Here is a 23,335-nt window from a genome sequence, read left to right as displayed (position 1 = left end):
TGTCCACAATCCCAGACTATATTTACACAAGGTTGCATTTGGTTGTAAGCAATTAATTTGCTACTTAATATTGATCCCAAGGATCATCATATGTCATTACCTAAATATTCATCAATCTGATTTCTATAGCCAGGTTAAAACGCTTCACGAGAAAATAAAACGCACAGAAACTGTCCAAGTTAATGTGATGTAGTGAGATGAACTTTCTCACATTGTTTTATTAATCTAATACATATTGGGTGGTCATTTAAAAATATTCCAGGAGCTCCGGATTGCATTGTTTTGTGCCTTCAAAATTCAGTATTAACATTATTACTTAACCTGCCAAGCATTTTTTTTCTCCAAATCACCTGCTCAAGTGATCTGTAAACTCCTGGTTACACATAAAAGTTTAATGGCTTTTATAAGCAATGCAAATGTACTCTGCAAACTTGTTTTCATAAAAAAAAAAAGGACCTCTAATCAGGGAGACATTTTGTTTATCTGATTTTTCTTATGTGAGCAACATGTAAGTATGAGTGAAGTAACAGATTAATTCATTCTCTGCATTTGAAATTACAAGTCCAAATTCAAAGCAATAATTTGAACACTGCTAAAATATAAACAGTAAGCAACTGAGTACAGGACAAAAGTGACCACAGACCAGGGGAGAATTATTAGGTTTGCAAATATTTGCAAATACTTCAGTACAGTGCACTGAAGCTTGTGCAGAAGATTTGGTAGGTAGAAAAAAGTGAAAAGAAACACATCTGTACTAGAGGGAAAAAAAAAAAAAAAGTCTTATGGCTTAATTTGGAAAAGACCATAGTGTGAAACCCAGATGTAAAATGAGCTCAGCTGGTCTGAACACAGTGCTAATTTAATAACATCAACGCTGTGGGTTCAACGCCTGTATGGGCCATTCACTGAAGGGTTGGACTCTCTTATCCTTGTGGGTGCCCTCCAAGTCAAGAGTACTCTGAATCTGTTGATGATTTTGCATACAAGATGACTCATGAACTGGAAAAACATGTTAAAAACACAAATATGAACATAAATTACAGGTTTTGTTTCTTAGGATATTGTAAAACACCAACTTAATTAATCTTCTTCATTTTAGTGCCTAACAGTTTGTTCAATCTTATGTCTTCAGTAAGTCTCAAGTAATCAATCATCTACTTTTGCTGAAGGTCATGATGCCTACCAACAGACTTATGCTAGCCCTTCTCCTTAACTCAGTGGTGAAATTCCTGTAGCTGGAGTCTTCTACTACTGCTTACACCAGCTTTGTATTTTCAATTCAATGCACAGGTTTAAGGTTTTTCATATCCCTTACCTGCGACTGAAGCTTCCTCCCACCCCACCCCTCACATGAGTGAATACTGTTTAACACAAATCAATTTGACTTTGCTTTGAGCTACTGCTCAAATGGAGTTACTGCAGTAAATCCATTCAGTAAACTTCCTAACATAATCCTTCCAGCTTGGCACACATTCTTTGAGTCTCTATATACACAATATATAGGCTACATTACAGAGATGCTGGAACTCTTAGAGAAAAATTACATATTTGTGTCCATTGGTTTGTGTCCAAAGCTTTCTAAACAAATCAGTGAGAGGCCTTATTTTAAAATTTGTCAAAGCAGAAACCTCTTCATCTTCTGGTTCATTCAGATTCACAAATGTATTACAAGCAAGGAGTCAGGAAATCCAGTAAAAAATCTATATAGGTTTTCTTTCATGGAAAGGGGGGATATGTCCAAGAGCTTCATTATTTATTACCATGGCAAAGTTCTCCAGTAAAGTTATTTATATCAGTGAATTCCCATGACATCTTGCTTTGCCTAAAGCCACTGACTTACCGTGATTTGCAAGCATTAGCAAACAACACCCATATTCAAGTTCAGTGTATCTATTTCGACACAAAATGGTTGATATTGTACACCAGAGCCCTGGCTCGGGACTCAAGGGGCCAGTTTGCACAGCTTAATGTACTCAGGAAAGTGGTTCAGCTCCCAGCAGTCTTAATTAGGCCAGGAATCAGTAACAGACAGTGAACATCAGGGTTTAAATGTAAAGTAAATGAGTTATTCAACAAGGCATTTCTTGCACAGTAGAGAATTGCAGTGTGTCAAAAGAACTGCTATGACCAAAAAGAACTTTATATTTTGTTATGGGATAATGACTGTAATTCATAAAGATCTTCCTGGTTAATAAAAACAGAAAGAAAGAGAAAAATAGACACAGAGACAGTACATGCATGGATGCACATATCCATGTGTTTGTGACAGGAAGCAAGAAAGGTTTTTGTACTTTTTAGACAGAAGAATTCCTATACAAGCATCTGAAGAATTTAAAATTTTCAAATATTCAAAACAAATACAATTGTTTATAAAGTATTTATAAGCAGCTAGTGGGGCATGAGCTTACACATACAAAAAGCACGTATTTCCAATCCAACTGTACAATCCACTCTTTGAAAATTTTTGTAATGTGACTGATATTTAAAGACCTTTAATTCAGTATAGTGATCTGCATTGCACATCAAATTATTTAAGTTAAATGTTCCAAACACAATTTTGTCTCAAAAATTGTACCAGCTCACTTGAGTAGGCGTGAAGCCAACAGTTATTTAATTCAAGGTTACCGACACAGATGATTTTATACAAACAAAAACAACTTTTCAAGATTAGGAAATTTACAACTGAAAAATAGTATAATCATTATCACTTAAAAATATTCAATGTGACAATTATTAAGCTTGATTTTAGAGGAGTGTTAAGCAAATTCAGGACACCTTTAATCAAGTTATCAACTTTCTAATCATTTTAAACCTAATACATCTTATTGAAACCAATGCCTATACTTTTTAACCAAACTGTGGTAGGTGTTCTTTACAAAATTCAAAAATATATGAAACACTGGTATATGTGCCAGTTTGTTGAATGTTCTGTCAACATAAAACAGGTATTAAAGTTGAGAAACACATGTTCTTAAATATATGCCATTCAGCCCCTCCTTCTGATTCCCACTCTAGATCATTCTTCTCCCTAGAAATACTGAAGAAGGAATTTCTATTTCCAGAATTATTTCAACCAACTCTGCAAAAATCTCCTTCCCCCCACTGCATCTGAGCAGAAAGAGAACAGTTACTGAACCAGGAAGAAAATCCTTAAAGAATCACACTACTGACATTACAAAAACATTAATAGTTCACATGGAAGTGACCACATGAGATCAACCTCAAAAGATGGAGTTTCTCAGAAATAACCCCATTCAGCAGAATATTGCAGTAAGATGTGGCAACTGATGCACTACTGAAACTTCCATAGTCACTAATGGTCTGATTTACTGATCCATTGTGTGGAAAGGGTGGAAAAGAGAGAGGAGTAGATCCAGAAAAGATTTTAATGACACACTCATCACTAGATTTTCCTTCAAAAATAATATGAAAGTCAGTTTGTCTTCCAAGAACAGAACCAGACTGGAAGACAGGACACTAGCTGACAAGTTTCACACATGAACAGGACCCAAACCAAGACAAAAGTCTGCCTTAGAAAACTAGTCAGATTTAGATGTAGATAAAATAAATCTTATTCTTTCTTTAACTTTCTTCACAGATGTAGATTGATACTTTAGAATTACTTCCTTCTGCTTTACCAAGAAATTCTACATTTGCTTTACCAATGTCTCCTTGTTAGAGCTCAGCTTCAAGGAAGGATATTTTTCTTTCATTTTCCGACACCAATGTGGTTTTCAAGCTGACCTGTCTTCCATCCAGACTGACATTTACAAGCTGTGCTAGAAGTTGTCCTCCTCCGCTTTTCTAACCTTATTAGAGGCATAAGGAGCATATCACAGAGACAAGATTTCAAATGAACCACCTCCCCCTGAATGCCAAACCAGTGACTGTTTAAACAATTAAAAAACTTAAGTCTCAGCACTGTTTAAAAATCTACGTATCCTGTAAAGCATCATGTAAAGAACTCCAGCAACCACGTGTTATCATTTGCCATACACCAGTACATCCATTCTATCTGACTACAAACATGAGCAAAAACATTTACTCTTTCACAAAAAGACTTTAAAAACCATTTTATACAAAATACAAGAAATATTTTTAAACACAGAAAGTACTTCAACATGTAGAAGTGAAAAAAGAGAACATTATTTCAGACTGCAAAGGTATAGTTTTTGTTTTGCATCACAGAAATAGTAGGAATGGAGAAACTAACTGCAATATTTTCAAAAACAACTCATTTTTGTACAAAAAAAAAGCTGGTTATAATTTTTAGACCAAACTGGTTTTGCTCCAAAACTTTCTGTGGAAATCTATTTAAGGAATGCAAATGCACAATTGACTTTTATTTTGACATGTTAAGAGTTTCAAAAGGAGCAGAATAACTTCTGGGCTGAAATTGCTGCTCTGTTTAATTATCATTATCCTATAAATGACATCAGGAACAGTATCAGACTAGAACTGGCACTAATATACTTTGAGTGGATATAGGCAATTAAACCATGAAGGATTTAATTTCAACTGAAACATATGGAACCAGAAAAAAAAAATTAAATATAATATACAGATAATCAGAAAGAATGTCTGCTCATTCCACTGGCCTGTCCTATGGCAAGATTAACACTGTGTTTAAAACAAAAAATCAAATCACAAATTGGTAGAATAAACTTAAATTTTGCAAACTTTTGTCCTCTTAGAAACACCTTCATTCTGAGTATTTTAAAAACAGAATTGAAGATTTCTTCTTCTACAAAATGGAATCTGTACTCCTGGACTAGTCTTCATAATACCTGAACCATCCAAGAAGCCATAAAGCAGCAGCTTGCCAACAACTATCACCAACACAATAACTGGACAATTTTAAGTAAGACTACCAAGACCTCAAAAAATATAGATTCCACAATTCTATACATTACAATTTTTGTTAGAAGGCAGTAGAGAGACAAAGTGGACATTCACAGGTTCATCCAATGCAGTCAGTTAGTAGTTCTGTCCTCTGTATCTCTGACTACACACAAACACCTTTACCCCATTTCCTTTGTGCTCCGACAAGAAGCCAAAGTTCAGCGTGTTCTTGGTAGATCTGGTACCTGATACTAGGTCTTTACAACTGTTCCCTAAAACTGTTCCCCATCAGGAGCTGGCAGAGAACCCAGCTCAAGAACTTTTCCTCTGTTCTTCATGGCTGAGCTCACCATTGGATAAAGCAGAGATATTGATAACCTTCTGCCTCAAACACACTATTGGCATCACTCCAACAGACTCCAATTTTCAAGCTTTAGCAGAGGACTCCAGGGTTTGGGGCAGCACAGGAGCGCCAAGCCTGCAGCAACATTTCACCTGCTTCACTGAACACTCAGAGCATGCTCTCCTGCAGCAGCACCTGAACCCTGAACATTGTTCTGAAGCAGATGGAGATGCAAACAGGAAATACTGCTGGAAACAAAAAAAAAACTCCCTTCCAAAGAAGTTTCCAGATCTACACCTTACCACATACAGAATGAGAAAGCATTAGTTTTGCTTAAGGTCCCAACTTTTTCAGTCTTCTGACTGCATCTTCACCCCACTTTCCCCAGAGCAGGGCCACTTGCCCTTCTGCCCAAACATCACAAACTTAGAAGCATGAGAGGCAGCAGAAACTGCCAGGCTAACACAGACTGAAGCTGGAAAAAAGAGGATAAGGCATGTGTTTTTCAAAGGCCTGAAGAAGAAAAGAAGATTACCTGACAATGTTAAGATTTGAGAGGAGCAAGGAAGACTGTTAAGATTGTTGTGAAATAGAAAAAAACAGGAGATTCTTGCTCTCACAAGCTTTTACCAGAAGACTTCTGAAAATCCTTTCCTCTTATCAGGAAAATCCTTCAACCATCTTAAAACACTACTTGGATTTGCCCTGCTGAGAAGTCTTGAATTCTCTCTTGACCCATTTTTCTCATCTATCAAATCACTGCCCACAGCAATTCTCATAACCAGAAATGCTACATGCACTAGAAATGGGTGTCTGGAGCTCTTCAGAATGTGAAGCTAAGCATTACTTTAATTTCCACTACTGACTAGCAAGGAGTTAACTATAAAAGGCAACTACCTTTCTTTAGCTAGTATATTTCTTACAGGAAATTCTGCATAAACTATCCGCTGTGGCTGAGAGGTAACTCTCAAAACTTGTAATATTGTAATATTGATTTGTAATATTGACACTTTTGCTAATTGTAGAAAGTCAAATGGAGAACTATTCATTATAAAATATCATGTAAAAAGAGCAGAACGTTAAGTATTACATGGAGTTTCTAATGAGACACACAGGAAAGTTCAAAATGCAAAGCAGCTTTGCACAGAAAGCAAGAGACAAAGTATTAAATGTTTTCTCTGACTCTTGCCAAAAGTCCTGCTCTGAAGTGATGGATGAGGTTTCCTCAGGCTAAGATGCCAAAGCCAATTAGCCATGTCAATCCACAAGAATGCCAGCTGCCAGGATCTAACTTTATTACAGTATTACTTAAAAGTGAAGACATCAGCAATGTTTAAGTTCACATGACTCCTAATTTTAAAACCTGCCTTTTTTAGATTTAGGAGGGGGGCAGTGACAATGACCTTAAGTTTCAACCTATTAAAATCCTCTCAGAGTGCCATGATTGCTCATAATTTAATTATGTAAAGCATTCTGTTAATCAAATTAGATTACAATATGCACTACTCAAAAGAAAGTAAGACTTCAGCTTACTTCCCTCCTCATATGAATTCTATGTAATGTTTATATTTAAAAGTAGCAATTTATTTCAATAGTGCCTGTTTCAGTTGCCAAGCTGCATATCCCACAGAACATGATATGTGTAAAGTATATAGCTTACCCATTTATGGCATCTAATTCTGAATTCCAAAATAAAATTTTTGGAAAGTGTCTTGAGTATTTGTCGACTAGAATAAAGCATGTCCAAGTCTTTGATTATTTGAAAACATCTGTATTTGATTTCTAAGCAAGGCATTTGGAAATGTTCATCTTACAATACACTTCCCTGCACATTCACCACAATAAACTCAATCATTCCATAAAAGAGTAAAATTCTTCTTCTGTTTAGGTGCCTATGAAATAAATCTGAACATTACTGTCAAGCAATAAAAGGGACCCATTTCTTTTGAATAGCATCCATACTCCTCCAAACTTCTCAGAAAACTGTGTATACTCCAAGCAGTCTATATTAAGTTTATTGACATCTTAATTCAAAGTTTAGCTTTTTGCTACCACATTTACACTGCCTTTACTTTACCACCCCAGTATATAACTGGCAGTTCTTCTTGAACTATTCTGTACCTCAAGGATGCTAAGAGAATGAGACAAAAACAGAAGTAAAAAAATGTTAAAGAAAGTTGCAGGTCTTCTGGAAGAAAAATCAAGCTTTCTTTTCTAGATTCTTATTCAAAACTGGGCTTACTTTTAATCATTTCTTGGCTGGATAGTTTTTGTTTCTGCAGACACATGCCTATACACAACTAGATATACAGCAAATAAGAGCCATTAGTAAGAGCTTAAAATTAATTAAAGTTCATTCTCAACTCTCAATTTAACCTGTGAAAGGAAAGAGAGATTGCAATGAGTGACCAGCATATTCTAGTTATGCAGATCTTTGACTCTGTAAATCCTGTTTCATTAGGGTTTATTTACTTCCTTTCAGATGTTTCTGAAAGATAACTTCATAATGTAAGTGCCATCAAGTGTCCAAGAATCCTATATTTTGTTGCCATTTACAAAGCATTAAGGATTGCCAACTGAAATGACATGAAAAAAACAAACCGTATTTCTCATTGCAGCACACTGTCTTCAAGTGTAAACTAACATGATTAGCTTTCTTTGTTGAGACTTGCCCTTTAAAATCTAAAGACTAAAAATCCATTCATCTTGGTTCTTGTTCCTTAGTTTCATAAGCCAGATTACTGTCACCAAGTGCATCTGTGATGCCTGACAGTCTATGTTGTGACACCAGCCATATCCCAAGCGTCACTCTGAGAACAAGGACTGACTCTACCTGGCTTTAAACCATGAGGCAGCACAAAGGTGGAGGCCATATTTAAAGAACAAACACTGCATGAGCCTTATCTGAGTATGCCTTCCATGAAATGGGAAAGATGCACGCTCTTTGGTTTCTACCTTAATTTTTCCACTAAGATCCAGGCAGTAATGAAGCAGAAGCCATGAAGATTCTCTTCTCCTAAACCCAGATGACAAAATAGGAGAAAAAAACCATCCCACAACAGGAGGCAGGATTTACCAGAGAAAGTCACATGAGCTGCGTCCAAAAGTGACTTTATGATGCTTGTATCCCCAGTCATTCTGTTTATGCTGGATATTAAGTTCTGCGCCTTTAAGACTGGTTCTGACAGCAAAGTGGGGGAGAAGAAGCACACAGTTTCTTTTCAGAAACTGCACTCACTCCTCCACATTCCCTCTCACAGACTGTTGTCTGCAGCACGGACAGCGGGAGAGAGCTCTCCTTCACTTTCAGTTAGTTTTTTTGCTAGCTGAGACAAAAGGCCCCAGACTGTGGCTGTTCTGTTTCTTGGAACTATCAGCCCTACTTTGGACCAAAAACACAGAAAAACACCAGGAGCTCACACCTGTGTCCCACCAGGGCCCAGGATGCATTTTCCAACACAGGAGAGACTGATGAGACTGAACATGCTGAGCTGCACCCCACGAAAAGGACTCTCTGAATTCACCATCTCTTCAGAACAACGAAAGATCCCATTGTTTAATATTATTCATTTTTCCATGTTTGTGAGTACTTTGTTCTTAAATAAACAGCTTTTTCCACTTCTCTTGAAGGAGGATTGTATCTTCCAAACCGGTGGGGGAAGGGGCTACTTGAATTTGCTTTCTAGAGGGACCCCATTCAGAAGTCTCCTCTCAAATTTGCACTAAACCAAGACAACCTGATACAAGAAGAAGCAACCAAGTCTTGACAAAATGCCATGCTACAATGTGGGCCAAAACAGTTGTAAAAATGCCGTTAATAGAAGCAGGGACTCTCAGTTGAGCTTCAAACTTGAAGCGTGTTATATTAGAACTACAGCCCTAGGGAAAATACTCCTAAGTTGATTTCAATGTCTAAATTGATACCAGACAAGACTTGCTTCTTGTTGGCACTAAAATTAAAGGCTTAACTTGTGACAGAACTAGAAAAATTATCAACTACAGCAAATGGCAAGACATCACCTGAGAGTGTTTGTCCATGCAAAAGCAGAAATTCTGCCATAAGTGAGTACTTCAGACTTTTTCCAGCAAGGACTAAATTCTGTCCTTTTTGCTCTTCCCTCCTCCAAGCAGGAATGAGTGGGTGCTGGATGCCTCCCTAGGGGAATCAGGACATGCTTCAGAACACTGTCCCAAAATGGGGCTTTGCCCTCCACAAAGCTTGAAGTACTTTACAATCTTGAGCTTCGGTTCAAAGCAGTTTCCAAGAAAGAAAACCCTTCCCTCTGAGCTTGCAAATTTTCACAGAACCATAGATTTCTTTAGGCTGCATAACATCATCAGCACTGACCACTAACCCAGCAGTGCCAAGTCCACCACTAAAGCATGTCCCCAAGTGCCACATGTACACACCTTTTAAATTTCTCCAGGTTTGGTGACTCCACCACACTCCTGAGCAGCCTGTTCCAGTGCTTGACAATCCCTATGAGAAGAAATTTTTCCGAGTATCGAGTCTAAATCAAGTATCAAAATACTTCTGCTATTCCAACATTAACTTATAAAACCAAGGAAATAAAACCACTTACTATTCTAACAAAAAAAGCAGCTTAGTACTTAAGGCATTTTTGTTTGAAAGATGGAACTAGGCAACAGTTTTACCTTAACTAGCACACTGTCAGCTTAAAAGGTGACAATACAAGGAATGAAAGGATAATCTGGACACCCTCAGATAATAAATACATGTTTCCTGTTAGCTGCTGCTGTAATCAAAGCCACTGTTACCCTAGAAAAAGGGTACAGAAAACAGCAACAAAGCAATCCTGGAAGACAAGTGTCTCAAGCATTTACTTGATGTACTTTCAGTTATGGAGATTACTTCTGAAATGTTAGAAAAATAAAAGCAGTTTATTTCTATCTTGCAAAGAATAGCTAAACTCTTATCCTAGCAGTCCTTATATAATGTTAGTACTCAGGATTACATGAAAGCACACAATATAAGTTTAATTATCAAAAAAAACAAGGCAGGAGTGGTCAAATTCATTTTACTACAACTAAAAGGTTAAAAACATTTAAAACGTGCATTTGGAAAATGTAAATTCACCTGTCCTTTGTCATTTTGGATTGCCTCCATGTTTTGACTAAGATGAAAGTGTTCCCAATGGAGAAGAAAACATGGCAGCTAGTCCTGTTTATGTAATGTCAGTTTAGTAAGTTGAAACAGAAAACATTTTTTTTGTGCTATAATGAATAAACTGTGTAACCAAATACAATGCTTTGCTGAAACAAATGAGATGTGTTAAATTCCTATTACTTTACAGAACTACAAATGAAGAAGTGACAATGATCTTGTTTTTAATTTTAAAGGATATTTTTGAACTGATACACAATGTTTTATAGTATGTAACAGCACTGGGCGATAATTTCTCAGAGTTGCACATTATGTTAATGACAAACGATTGCACATTACTACAAAAACCCCACAAAACAAAAACACCCTTCAACCTACATTATTCATAGTATCCTCCCTCATTTAATTGTAACTGGCACAAGGTATTTCTTGAGACATCTGTAACAACTCAGATACATCAGCAATTTTGTACAGAAAGCATTTGATAAGCTGGTAAGAAAAATCACTTAGGAATGCGCAGTGTCACAGCATTTCTTGCATGCAAGTACCTTCTTTTAGAATATTAGCAGTCTGACTTTAGCAAAAAGTTAAAACTACAGGATCAGCAAAAGCACAGATTAAGAGTGACTTTCTACTGCTTTTTCTCTTGCCACAGCAAGCCTCACTCCTCTTTCTTTCATCCATCCACCCATCACCCTCAAAAAGCATTAAACAGTAACAAATTCAGTGTATATGGAGGGCTCCCGGCCTCAAACATTTGAACCATTTTCTATATTGTGCCATATCTCTGCCAAGTTTGGTATCTATTTTGCTCTGTGTGTGTACCAGATATCTGAAATTAGGCTGATAGCTTCAAGTTTTTTAAATATTGCACAGCATGAACATTTTGTGATATTTTGAATTACTATGACTTCCACCCCGTAAAAAAATCATACAGACATCTGGAGTTAAAGTTGACTGAAGAGCAATGGATACTCATTTCTCCGTTAGATCCTGAGGGATTTCTTTTTGAGTCTGTGTTTCAGCATTTTTGCACACTCCTAGACCAAATATTTCAAGCTTTAAGAGCACAACTTACATGGAACCTTCACACTTGACTAGTTGGAATAAACAGTGATACAGCCCAAATGAAGCCAGATTTAGCTGGTTCATGCAACTGAAAAACAATTCAACTGTGAAACTGCTTGACTACTTTAAAACAGCAAAAAACTCTGCTCAGCTGCATTACTTTATCAGATATAGAAGCAGAGCATCACCCACTGGAATGCCACTAATCAACTTATTTCGTACATGTTTAATAATATATCTTCCTCTGTGTATGACAATCTGTGCGCAGTATTTCATAAACAGCAGATGCACTGATGACCCAACGTCAGCATAGCAATAAATAAGATTCAGGATCCTCAGATTTCTCTGTAAACTTTGCCCAAATGCAATTGCTGACAATTTCCCCAATTTCCATTTCCAGGACACCAACAATATCATCACTCTGTCTCTCCCTTTCTAGGCTCTTCTAAAATTTTCTTAATATTATTATTAAATTAATCCAATCCTTTTGTAGCAAGCCCATCATTTTATTTATCATCTCCCTGTTAAACTAGAATAAACTAGAGTAAACTAGAGTAAACCAGAATAAACTCTACATTTTCTCATCTTTTTTCCATTGTTTTACCTCTAACACTCCCACACACCAACACCCATTACGTCAGTCCAGCTCCATGTCTCTTGCCACAATAAATTTTTGGGTTTTACCTGTAGATTGTGCTTCACTACTTTCTTTCTTCCTATCTTTTGTATCTTACTTTTCCAATTTATAACCTTCCACTCAGGAATGTTTTCTCTATGGCTGGGACACACCCCTATACTTCTTCCTACCATCACCCTCAAGAAACAGCTCTCAACAGCATTACCCTGCCTTTTGCATGCAGCTGCTTCACCTTACGCTTAAGCTTTATATCATTTAATCCATAACCTTCAAGAGCCTCTTATTAATATGAACATTTCCAATTCTGTAAGGAGCCCACCCTACATCAGAAGTCCTAGCAGAGAATGAATAAAGACTTTGATGTAGTAACGCACAGTTTGAATTTCAAACATAGCATGTAGCTCAGCACATGCTAGGATAACTGCCTCCTCTCTGGTGTAGCATTTCAATGACAACATAGCAATTTTTCTGAAGTTTTGTTTCTCAAAGAAGCTTTATATCAAATCAGTCCTAGTTCAGATCAGTCTCTTCCTATCCCATATTTTGAAGGCAGCCTTTGTTTGTTTTGTTTTCAACACTAGAAACCCAAACCCTAACGCAAGGACACAGTTTCTTCAATTTAAAAGCAACAACTCAACTGTTGAGCTATTCACAACAAAGTTTGCCTCAACTGTTTGGAAACATAAGAGCTATAGGTTGTCTTCATGGACAGTCATTAATATCATCTACTGTTCCAGATAAAAATAACCAAAAGATTACATTTCACTTTGCACCTTTTGCTGGAATCTTGAGGTTCCTTTTGATCTCAATTTATCCATGAAGGATCATCTTATATGTTCACTACCAATGCATCTCTTATGATCCTAGAAATTTTGTGACTTTAATACATGCAATCCAAAATAGAACTTGAAAGCTCCGTGGCTCTGTGTGGTCTACCACTACTCTGTTCTGGGCTATTAAAGAAACTTCAGGTCTCAAACCCACGTGTTCAGCAATGTCAGGACTTAGGCATACTAATTTAGTTCTAAAAACTTCAAATAACTTCCAGTGAAAAGCTAAGAAGTTGATTTTAGACTCTCCACATTAAAATTAAAGCTACAAATGCTTCAGTCCTATGTTTATTTCTAATTCCTATCTCTGAGGAAAAAAAAGCAAAAGAAAATCCAAGTCTTAAAATACATTCTTATATAGCTTCAATTTAGCAGCAAGCTAATCTCAAAAAAAAAAAATTATTCTATTTTTCCAGAGAGCATATAAAGTCTAAATATCTTATTTTTAATCTGTCATGTTAGCATGTAAGCAGCAAGAAAATGCAGCTAGGGAGTTCAGGTTCACATAAATCTATAATCACTGACTAATTTAAAATGAACCAGCACCTTGATTCACTTTTCCATTCACAAGTTTCTAGTAGCTCCAGATTAAAAAAAAACAATAAAAATGTCACATTTTGAACAGGAGTCCTTAGACCCCACTGCCTTTCATGTTCTACTGCATTTCACTCACTGAAATGAGAAACAGCAGCCATGCATAAAGATTTAACACACCTTTCCCCTTTTCACTAAGGAAATTCATCTCCAAGGACAAAGTGTCACATACTGCCAAATGGACAATAGGACTAAAATTTTCTGATTTATAAGTCCTAATCTGGCTATAAAAATTCACTGCAGCAACAGTCATGATAATCACTTATAATAACCAACAGTAATTAAAGTTACCTCCTGCCTACCTGGGCAAAGGCACACATGAAGAATCACACAAAAAGCCTTAATTATTATTGCTCAGGCTGCAAAACCCAGCGTAGCAAAACGTGAAACAAAACAAAGGAATACATTTAGTTCCATTAACATCTAAACAGGTCCTGACATGAGTTTTACAGAATGCAAGAAATCAGGCTAATTTCACAATCTATCTGCCATCACTAATGATTAAAATGGGACAATTTTCGAAATGGGACACACTGCAATCTAAAGCTGACAGAAATAAATGTTTTACAGGCTTAGTAAATTTGTAAGTGAATCTTATCAAAGCATATAAAGTTCTCAGCCAAAGATAAGCAACACAAATAGGGAAACATTTACTGTGATTACTGGGCTTGCTAACAAGGTAAGTATGACAAGATCACAGGCAGTTTACAAAGCAAACCCTGGCAGCTCTGGCTTCACCAAAGACTTGTGACTAAAATGAGCCATTATGCTGAAGAGAATATCCACACCAAGTGGTATCCCAAAAGGTAACTGCATGGCTTGACTTTTCCCTTACAACTCTGTCCAACACCAGGTGAACTGTGTGGGATTTCAGCCTTAGAGCCATGAACACAATGACATCTTTCTCAGATACTGGAGGGTGCTGCTACTTAAGCACACCTATTACCTCCTTCTATTGGAAAATCCATTCTGAAGGAGTGATAGTATGTCCAACTAAATATCACTGTCCTTATAACCTCTCTTTCCTGAATGAGGAGTTTCTACACAGTTGCCCTTCTGAACTTAAGGAAAACTTCCAAGGTTAAGGTTTCCTTGCAGGAGTCAAACCTTGTTCCCATGCAGTACTGGGACTCTGAATTAATTGCATTTCAGAAGGAGAATTTGTCATCTTTTCAAAATAGGTTAAAAAACTTCATAAAGAAAAGAAATCCTAAAGAACAGAGTACGAGCCATATAAGTCAGGAAGCAATAAAAGTTACAATGGTACTTCGACAATAATAAAGTGAAAAGCAAAAATTAATTAATTCTCTTCAGAAGTCTGTAAGTTCCCCTCACAAGTCTGTATGTAAAGACAGAGTCTATGAATACAAAACAACCCAGACACAATATCTGCCTAAAAGAAATTGTTAAGTGCCAGAGTTTGAGAGATAATTATGTAATGGGTTTGGTAAATGCATAAAGGGACTTTCCTGGATATTTACCTGCTAAAACATCATGATAGCAACTCCTTCCAAAAGTTCTGCCCCCACAAAATATTCAGAATTACAAGTCATCAACAATGATTGTACAAGGATGGAAGAGAACATTAATTTTATCACCCTAATCTGCACTGTGATACATTGCCTTTGTCTCACCCTTTTTAGTCATTAATCTTATCATCACCATCAGAGTTTGACTCATGCATGATTCTACTGAGGCCCCAGCAAACTCTCTCAGTAGTCTGAACACAATTCTTAAATTGTTCTTTTTTTTTTTTTTTTTTTTTTTTTTTTTTTTTTTTGTAGTTCTGTGACTATTTATGCAACTCAATCTGTACAAAAACTTTACATAACTCCTTTGGCAAAGTAAAATCTTTCCTAAAGGAATATGATCAAGTAACAGAACAGTTTATATCTGGAAAAAGTTAATGCACAAAGCATCATTTTGATAAATGTTATTTATTTGAAGGAGAGTAAAAGAAGTATGACTCAAAATTTAAATTGACACAACCATGTGGTAAAAATGTTTGCATGCACAACAGCTGACACAAGTTTGAGCAATTATTAATTACAAAACTGAAGTATATGGTGTTGGATTTCTCATCTGCAAAATAAAGATCATTTAAGTACCAGACGCCATTCTATCAGGGAGGAGAAATACAGAATTACCATCTTCTTGGGGCTACAACACAGGAAACTTTGAGTAAAGTACAATGTACTACAGCCTCTGCTTTGCAGCTACTTCTGAAAGACCTCTACCACAATTTGCTCTTAAGAGTTCTAGTTATCTAATAATGCATATTTCTTAAAGAAAAGTTCTGCGACAATTAAAAAACTGCAATGAATGTCAGCATCTATCAACTTTAAACAAGACATTTCCAATGGATCTTACATGCTTTTATTCTTTATTGAAATAAAGGACTACTCACTTGATTGGCCATGTAGATTGTGAGAAGACCTCTCCTATAAGCAGAAAAGATAAAATAAGTGAATGAATCAAATATATTTTTCAGACAGAAGAAAAACACTTTAATCATTAAGAATATTTTATTAAATATGAGACTTTTAAAAACAGATTATTGATGGAAGATGAATGATTACAGCCTTATAGAAAAATGAGTGCAAACCCAAAAATAGCATCTTGAGAGCACAGTATCCAAAGCAGTAAGGAATTACAGGAACCAAATTATATATAGCAACTGGCTGCTCCACATGAGTCCTGAAGCTGTCACAAGGGGTAAGGCACCTTGAATTACCCACAACACTTATCACAAAATAAGCCTACATATGAGCCAGTAACATAAACATGCAAACAATGACTGAAGCTTAAGTTAAATTGTGAATGTACAGCAAAATGCTTGTGTGTTAACCTCTGTTTTGCGATTGGTGCTATGTAACTCGAGGGACCTTAGCCCTTCTGCCAATGTCAATGTCAGGAAAAGTTTTCTACTGAGACTAGTGCATAAATCTTGGCTCAAGCCTCTTGAAAGTCACAGTGCCAACAGTGCCCTGGAACAGTGGCCACTGTCTTCTCTTCTAACTTTTATCTACTTTTTCTTCCACTTCTATTTTTTGATCTGTCTCTGTGATTCAGCCCACAGCTCACACTGCTCTTTAGGAAAAGTAAAAACTTGGGGTCAAGCTCACACATTTTTGTTGATTTTGTTGCAGCACAAGATGATAACTGAACTAAACTATGTAGATGAGAGCTGCTCCAGCAACCAACTGCACTGTAGGGTCCAGATGAAATTGAAATTATTTTCTATAGAACAGTTACAAGCCACTATCACCCCTGAGGAACTGGAAGACATCATCATTGCAGTTTTTCCTTTGCCTTCAATAATTCCTCTTCTTCCACAAAGATTTCATTAGAAACTATGGCCAAAGGTTGAAAGACTCAGTTTCAGTATTTCATACTGGAATGGTGTTCTTATCTCCTTGGGTCTACCATGAGCCTGGCAGTATTGGGGATTTTTATCATTGACCCTACCGGTCTTACACAAAAAATCTGAAAATTTTTGTGAAAGCACCACATGTTCAACTACTAAAGTTTCTCAATATGCAAGTGACTTTATAACATGAATCCATATTTGTCTTCATGTCATTTAGGTTTTTTTTAAAATATTGCTACTCCAGAAGGTAATAAGTAACAATAGGTCTAACCCAGGCTTGTATGTTCCATTATGTCATGAAATTTTAAATTTCCAAGCATTCTTAGAGTGCCTAAGAGAGCCATGTGATAACAGAACATTTCTTGCTATCAGTTTAGCTGAAGAAGTGAACGAAATAAAGAAATAAAGAAATCCCTATCGCACAGCTCCCAACCTTCATTCATCCAAAATGTTCATTCAGTATTTTCTAACCTCCATGTTTACATGTCCATAACTTTGTCAAATTATGCATCCAGATCAAGGTTTTTCTCAGCAGCCATCTAAACTACAGGGATATATTCCACTTAAAAGTTTTACTGCTTCGACATCACATTGAATGTGTGGAAAGCAATAACGCAGTATACTGACTTCTGCAAGTTGCTCTCTATTCACAGAGAAGATTCAAATTTGGCTTAAGTTCAAAACTTTTAACTAGCAAAATCAGTTTGTTTCATGGGGTTTGGGTTTAAAAAAAAAAAAAAAAAAAAAAAAAAAAAAAAAAAAAAAAAAACCAACACACCACAATTACAATCTGCTCTCTGTATTCCTTCTCTAGACAGTACCACCCTGTGCCAGATACTAGAAACAAGATTCTAGCATGGACCCCTAACAAAAAAAGTGTGAATCTAAAGATTTGCTGAGGATGAGGCATACAAGAAAAAAAGAAGACAAAAGGCAGGAAATAGGGTCTATCAGTATTTAAGCAAAATAGCCCCTACAACTTGCTGTAAAGCATAAAAATACTGTATGACATTTCTGAACAGGAAGGGGTAAAAATGCACCTCATGCAATAGATAAATTCAACTCTCAGGCTGGTCTGTAAACATTCACCTAGGCTTTCAGTTGACTAGTTCAGGTGATAAAACAATATTAGTGCCCTAATCCTTCTAAGTAGCAAACTGCCAGCTAATACAGTTCTGTGTACTGTTAATCTTACTTTAATTTGTTCTCAAGAAAAAATACTGGATATTTCATGTTTCTTAGATTTTCTTTTTACCCCTGTAATAGCATTAAAAAATTATGATAAACATCCAAACACTCAGCCATTTGGAAACACAGAAGTAAACCTACCCATAGGAGCTAACTTGGTGGTAAGCCAATCCACTTTGAGTATTCTGGAAAATGTCAGAACATCAAAAACATCCCACAGTAACACACCCGTGAGAAGACTCAACTAGCAACTGAGTGACAGACACAGCTTCCAGAGTATACTACGTGTATTCACAATTGTAGTATCTACAGTGGGCACAAAGCAGGACGATCACTGTTATGTGCACGTAACTTATTTAGTGGATTCCTCCCTGCAGTCTCCCTGTCATGGAGGCAGGGTTTTTTAGCCTCCCACTGAAATTTATTTAGTCTTTTTTAAAACACTAACAAACGAAGAACTAAGTGAGTTTTAGTTTCTGTTTCCTTTGGGGGTAAAATGGAACTCACCAACAGCAAAGACAAAGAAAGGAAAAGGTGCTAGAGAAGAGGAAGGAAAGCAATCAGAAGCTGCAGTGCAGCTGCAGCAAGACCAATGTGAGAAGTAGTGGCTGGGAGGAGACAAAATGTGCAGACAATAAATTTGTGCAAGGAAGTCACTTCCGGAACCAAAAACACAGCAAGTTATTAGATGACGTCATCTCCAACTGCCTGCAGCAAGCCTGCCTGCGAGGCCCCGGCTGACTCCAAGCAGAAAGAGCTTTCTTCCTCCAAATTAATTCTGTGACTGTTTCAAAAATAAATAGGCCCATGTTTCCAGGGAAAAGGGAAAAAAAGGGGAGGGGGAATGGGCATTCTTCCTGGCCCTGCGCAAATGTGATCCAACAAGCCTAACCCAAACCTGAACTCGGCTGTTAAAGAGCAGTTGGAAGTTCAGAAAATGTTGCACTATTTTGTAGCAATGACAGCTGACAGAAAACAGGACAGAAAGATGGAGGTAGGCCAAGTAAAAGGGTCACTGGTACAACCCAAGGACTGTTTTAAAACTGCAGCTGGTAAATAAGCGAAGAATATAATTGGGAAATGGTATTAGGAGAGCAGGAAATTATTAAACAATAAAAATAATTAGTCAGCCATGTCTAACCACATGCTTTGGGGAGGTTTAAAGATACTAATAAACAGCTTACATTTCACTCCTAAAGTCCATGAACCAGTGCTGAATGCTAATCTTGGCAACACCAACATCAGCAGGTGGCTACAGCAGCGACAGTCTGGCAAAGTCACTACGGGAAAGCCCAAGCAGACACTCACAAATCTTTCCTGCCTGCTCTTCCTCCATGGTTTCTGACTTAGGCCATTTTCTCCAAAGCCTGCTTTCATAAATATCTTCATTGTGGTTTCCCACTGACTCCCAGGCACCTCTTCAGTTGACAGTCTCTCCCATTCTCAGCTCTGTTTCCAATGACATCTGTAATCTTTAACTCAGGAAGGAAAAACACGAGCTAGGGGTAACCTTAAATTCATGAGCAACAGACCAAGGTTCATCCTACCAGTTTCTTGTATTAAATTAAAGAATTAAAAAAAAAAAAAAAACCAACCCAACCACCTGCTGAAAATAGTGTTAACAAGACAAGTCTTCATCTGATAAAGAAAGCTTGCATGAAAGTAATCATGTTATAATTGCTCTTAAAATCAAGTCTCAAAGAGCAATAGTGTTTAGTATACTTTTCACTTTGTTTCTCCTCCTTTTTCTTCCTAATTCACACTTTTAAATGAATTTTCCAACCTGCTTATAGAGAACTGAGTAGACAAGGTTTCAGAGTTTAGTTATCCAACACAGGTCACATTATCTACAGATGAATAATTCCAATCTTGCAGATTCCATGTTTAATGTTTAAATTACAACACACCATAGGCTTCTAGAAGATAATTCTCTTGTTCATTTACATCTTCCTCAAAGAAAAGTTTAACTAGATAAAAATTGCTTTTTGGACAACTTGGAAACATTCAGGCCAAATTATAACAGCAAGAGCTCTTAAACTATGGCCTATAAACCTCAACAGAGAGCCACATATTTTTGTTATTGCACTGCCCAGAGGAAACAGTCTGAAATAACTGCTAAAAACCCCAAAAAGCTACAGGATAAAAATAACAAGGAAACCTAGCAGTGTTCTGGGCTGTATTACCAGCAGTTTAGGTAGGAGGTCAAGGGAAATGATTAATCCCATTTACTTGGCAGTCACTACACCACAGAGTCCCATGCCCGGTTGTGGTCCCCAGTACAAGCAGGGATTGATCAGCTGGCATGGAGGAGCAGCAGCACAGCTGGGCAGACTCTGAGCTGACCCAAGGAAACAGCATTTTCTCCAGCAAGACAGGAGAGCTCTGCAACAGGGACTCAGAGGGGCTGTAGGGCCTCTGTCCTCAGAGGTTTGACAGGCTGACCAGACAAATCCCCAAGCAAGCTGGATTGAAATTTAATTCAGTGCCAGCCCTGCTCCAAGAAGGAAGCTGCACTAGCTGAATTCCCAAGATTTACCTGAACAATTATATTATTCTACAGCAAAAAGGTAGAACGCAACTTCAAACTAACATCAATATTTTTTTTCACAGATTATAAAATCAGACAAGATTACAGTGATAGACAATCTGTCTTCCTAATGAATACCAAACACAAGCTCTTCTTTAATAAATTAGCTATTTACTTTCCAACCACCACAATCACTGATATGTTATTTTATGGGTATCTATCCTTACAATTTGCACCCTAAGACAAGAATTAGTCTGGTCTCTGAAAACAGTTACATCTTTACCTCCCCTGTAACACTGCTCCCTCCAATCAAGTCCCCCTCATACCATTTCTTAAACAAGAACTGAACTCCTTCAGTCTTTCCCCCATGTTCCCTAAGTTTAATCATACTTATAGCTCTTTGCTGCAATGTTGAAAGTTTTTCAAAATTCATCCTCAGGACTTCATATGAAAATATAGAAAATATAAAATAGATCAAAGTTCTCCTATCTTTTGTTTAACCAAAAGTATTTTAAAGTCAAAGAAATCACTGACTGCTGTTCTCATAATTTGTATTTGCCTGTGAGCAAGGTATTTATATCTTCTTGTAAGTGCTGTAAACTCTGGAAAATTTATTTGATTGAGGCCAAAGCCAAATTTCCCTTACACGTGAGTAAAAAATCTTATTCGTGCCAGTAGAAGCAGCAACTGTCCAAATCAGCATGCCAACATATTGTTTGTGGAACACTTTGCTGAAGAATGTTTTCTTGCTCAGCTTGATGGGCTATAAAATTCAAAAAATAACTCTATTTTCACAAGCAGCATAAGCTTTTGCTTCATAGACTAGCAACTCATACAAAATATCAATCTTTAAATACAACCAAGACTTTTTTTTCTACAAAACTCATTGCCAGTTCTCTCTCACTTATGGTTTTCCTTCAATGTATTTATGGTTTCCCTTAAATACCAAGTTGTTGCTAAGCTAAAAAAAAAAAAAACCAAAACACAACAGCACCATCAGCACACACACACACACACACACAAAAAAAAAAAAAAAAAAAAAAAAAAAAAAAAAAAAAAAAAAAAAAAAAAAAAAAAAAAAAAAAAACAAAAAACCACCACACAGCCACCAACCAACCCTGCCTGAAGGTGGAATGAACCCTTATGAACCCTTACAAAGTACTTAGGCTCATGGAAATTTTACCATAAATTAATTATTGCAACCACAGCAGCCCTCAAAGAAAATTTCCAACAGAAAGCAAACACCTTCTCTTTCTCTAAACAGCCAAAGAAGAGAGGTAGGACCTGTCATTTTTAAGCTGTATGTTTCTCAATATTCATTCTTCCTTCTACATATTTCTTTCTTTCATACATTTTGCTTTGCCCTGCCCATTTTTTGTGTCTAATAGCAGCACTCCAGTTCCTAGAATTTCCTCATTAAAAACTGGGTTTGGTGATACAAAATTTAAAGAATTGTTTTCTCTATTGCCTTCTTTCAGTTTAACCACAAACCTTTCTGAGCAGACATCCTGAAATCTAAACGTTCACTGCAATTATTTAAACTTATTTGAACTACTGTAACCGCTCTTTTTTACCAGTATTCTGTTTTTTTATGTCACTTTTTTTGTCTTTCTCAAAACTAAAGGGGAAATAAGTTAGCACTAAGTCAGGAATAACAGGAAATAACTACAACAAGAAGAATACCACTGTGTAGAGATTTAACATAAATTGACTGAACAGGCACCTCCTTCAGTGAAAACAGCCCTAGGTGTGAATTAAATTCACTCCGCAGGGCGAGGCCCCATGCCTGCCACAGCTCCCATAGCCCAGCACACAGCAGCAGCCAGCAGCACAGGGGGCTAGAAGGAGCCTGAAGATGGATATAGCAGCATGTTAAAAATTTTTATGCATGCAATTAAGAGCATAGGTTCTCTGATTAAACATCTAATTGATGGGCTGTTTCTCCACATACACAATAAATTAAAACAGCTGGTGGGGCAGACACCCACAAAATAAAACATCCAGCTCACTGCTAGGACGAGCAGTTTTAGCTTTGCTATAAACCTTTCTAACTTCATGCCCACTCCAAAACTTCAAATTCCTGATATCTGCTTTTCCAAAAACTCTTAGTGTTGTCAAACAAACAAGACTTGACCCAAGAAGAAGCAGGTACTAGAGTCAAACTCACCTTTCCTTGTGGGGACCCATACATCAAAATCTGAACTATGCATTACATTTTAACCATTTTTTTCCATAAATTCATTATATTCATTTCCTACAAAATCAAGCCTGAATTTTATATGAATGTCACTATTCATTGAATCTGCTGCATATTCTGACACCTATCTGACACTGTATTTTAACTATTTTTTTAATTCTTTACAAGTCTAAGAAATCACAAATAAAACTACTTTTATAAGAATCTCTGGATTCAAAGGCAAAAATAGGGTGGAAAGCTAAAAAAAGGTAAAGAGCACAAAACCTTTGCTGTACTGACTTGTTACAGCAAAACAGTCATTTTTAGTAGCAAATATTTTCATATATATGTCTATATCATATATAAATACATATATTATAATTACATATATATTTCAGTAAATGGCAAAACTTGGGAACATTTGTCCTCTTTGAATTTAGAAGAAAAAAGAAAGAAAAAGAAAGATCCAGAAAGAGTTAACTCTGACTTCAATTTCTGAACATAATCTAAGAAGCTAATATAATAGTTTGCAATGGCTCCCCAGACAGGACTCCTGGTCTGCAAAAACAGGAAGAATTCTACCCGTCAGCTTCAATCCCTCCCCCCCACTGCAGCACTTTATAACCTGCAGAATT

At 36.7% G+C, this 23,335-nt stretch overlaps 1 protein-coding gene across 1 annotated transcript in view; it reads right to left on the bottom strand.

Annotated features, from left to right (window-relative positions):
- TMEM135 (transmembrane protein 135) overlaps nt 1-23,335 on the bottom strand; it is a 161,539-nt gene that overhangs the window by 110,451 nt on the left and 27,753 nt on the right. The window contains exon 4 of the mRNA XM_066341303.1: nt 15,847-15,880. Coding sequence (XP_066197400.1) covers nt 15,847-15,880 — 34 coding nt within the window. The remainder of the gene's footprint in view (nt 1-15,846; nt 15,881-23,335) is intronic.

The sequence above is a fragment of the Sylvia atricapilla genome, chromosome 2 (genome assembly GCF_009819655.1).
Source record: "Sylvia atricapilla isolate bSylAtr1 chromosome 2, bSylAtr1.pri, whole genome shotgun sequence".
In the NCBI taxonomy this organism is placed as follows: domain Eukaryota; kingdom Metazoa; phylum Chordata; class Aves; order Passeriformes; family Sylviidae; genus Sylvia; species Sylvia atricapilla.
This window is presented reverse-complemented; position numbering and strand designations above follow the sequence as displayed.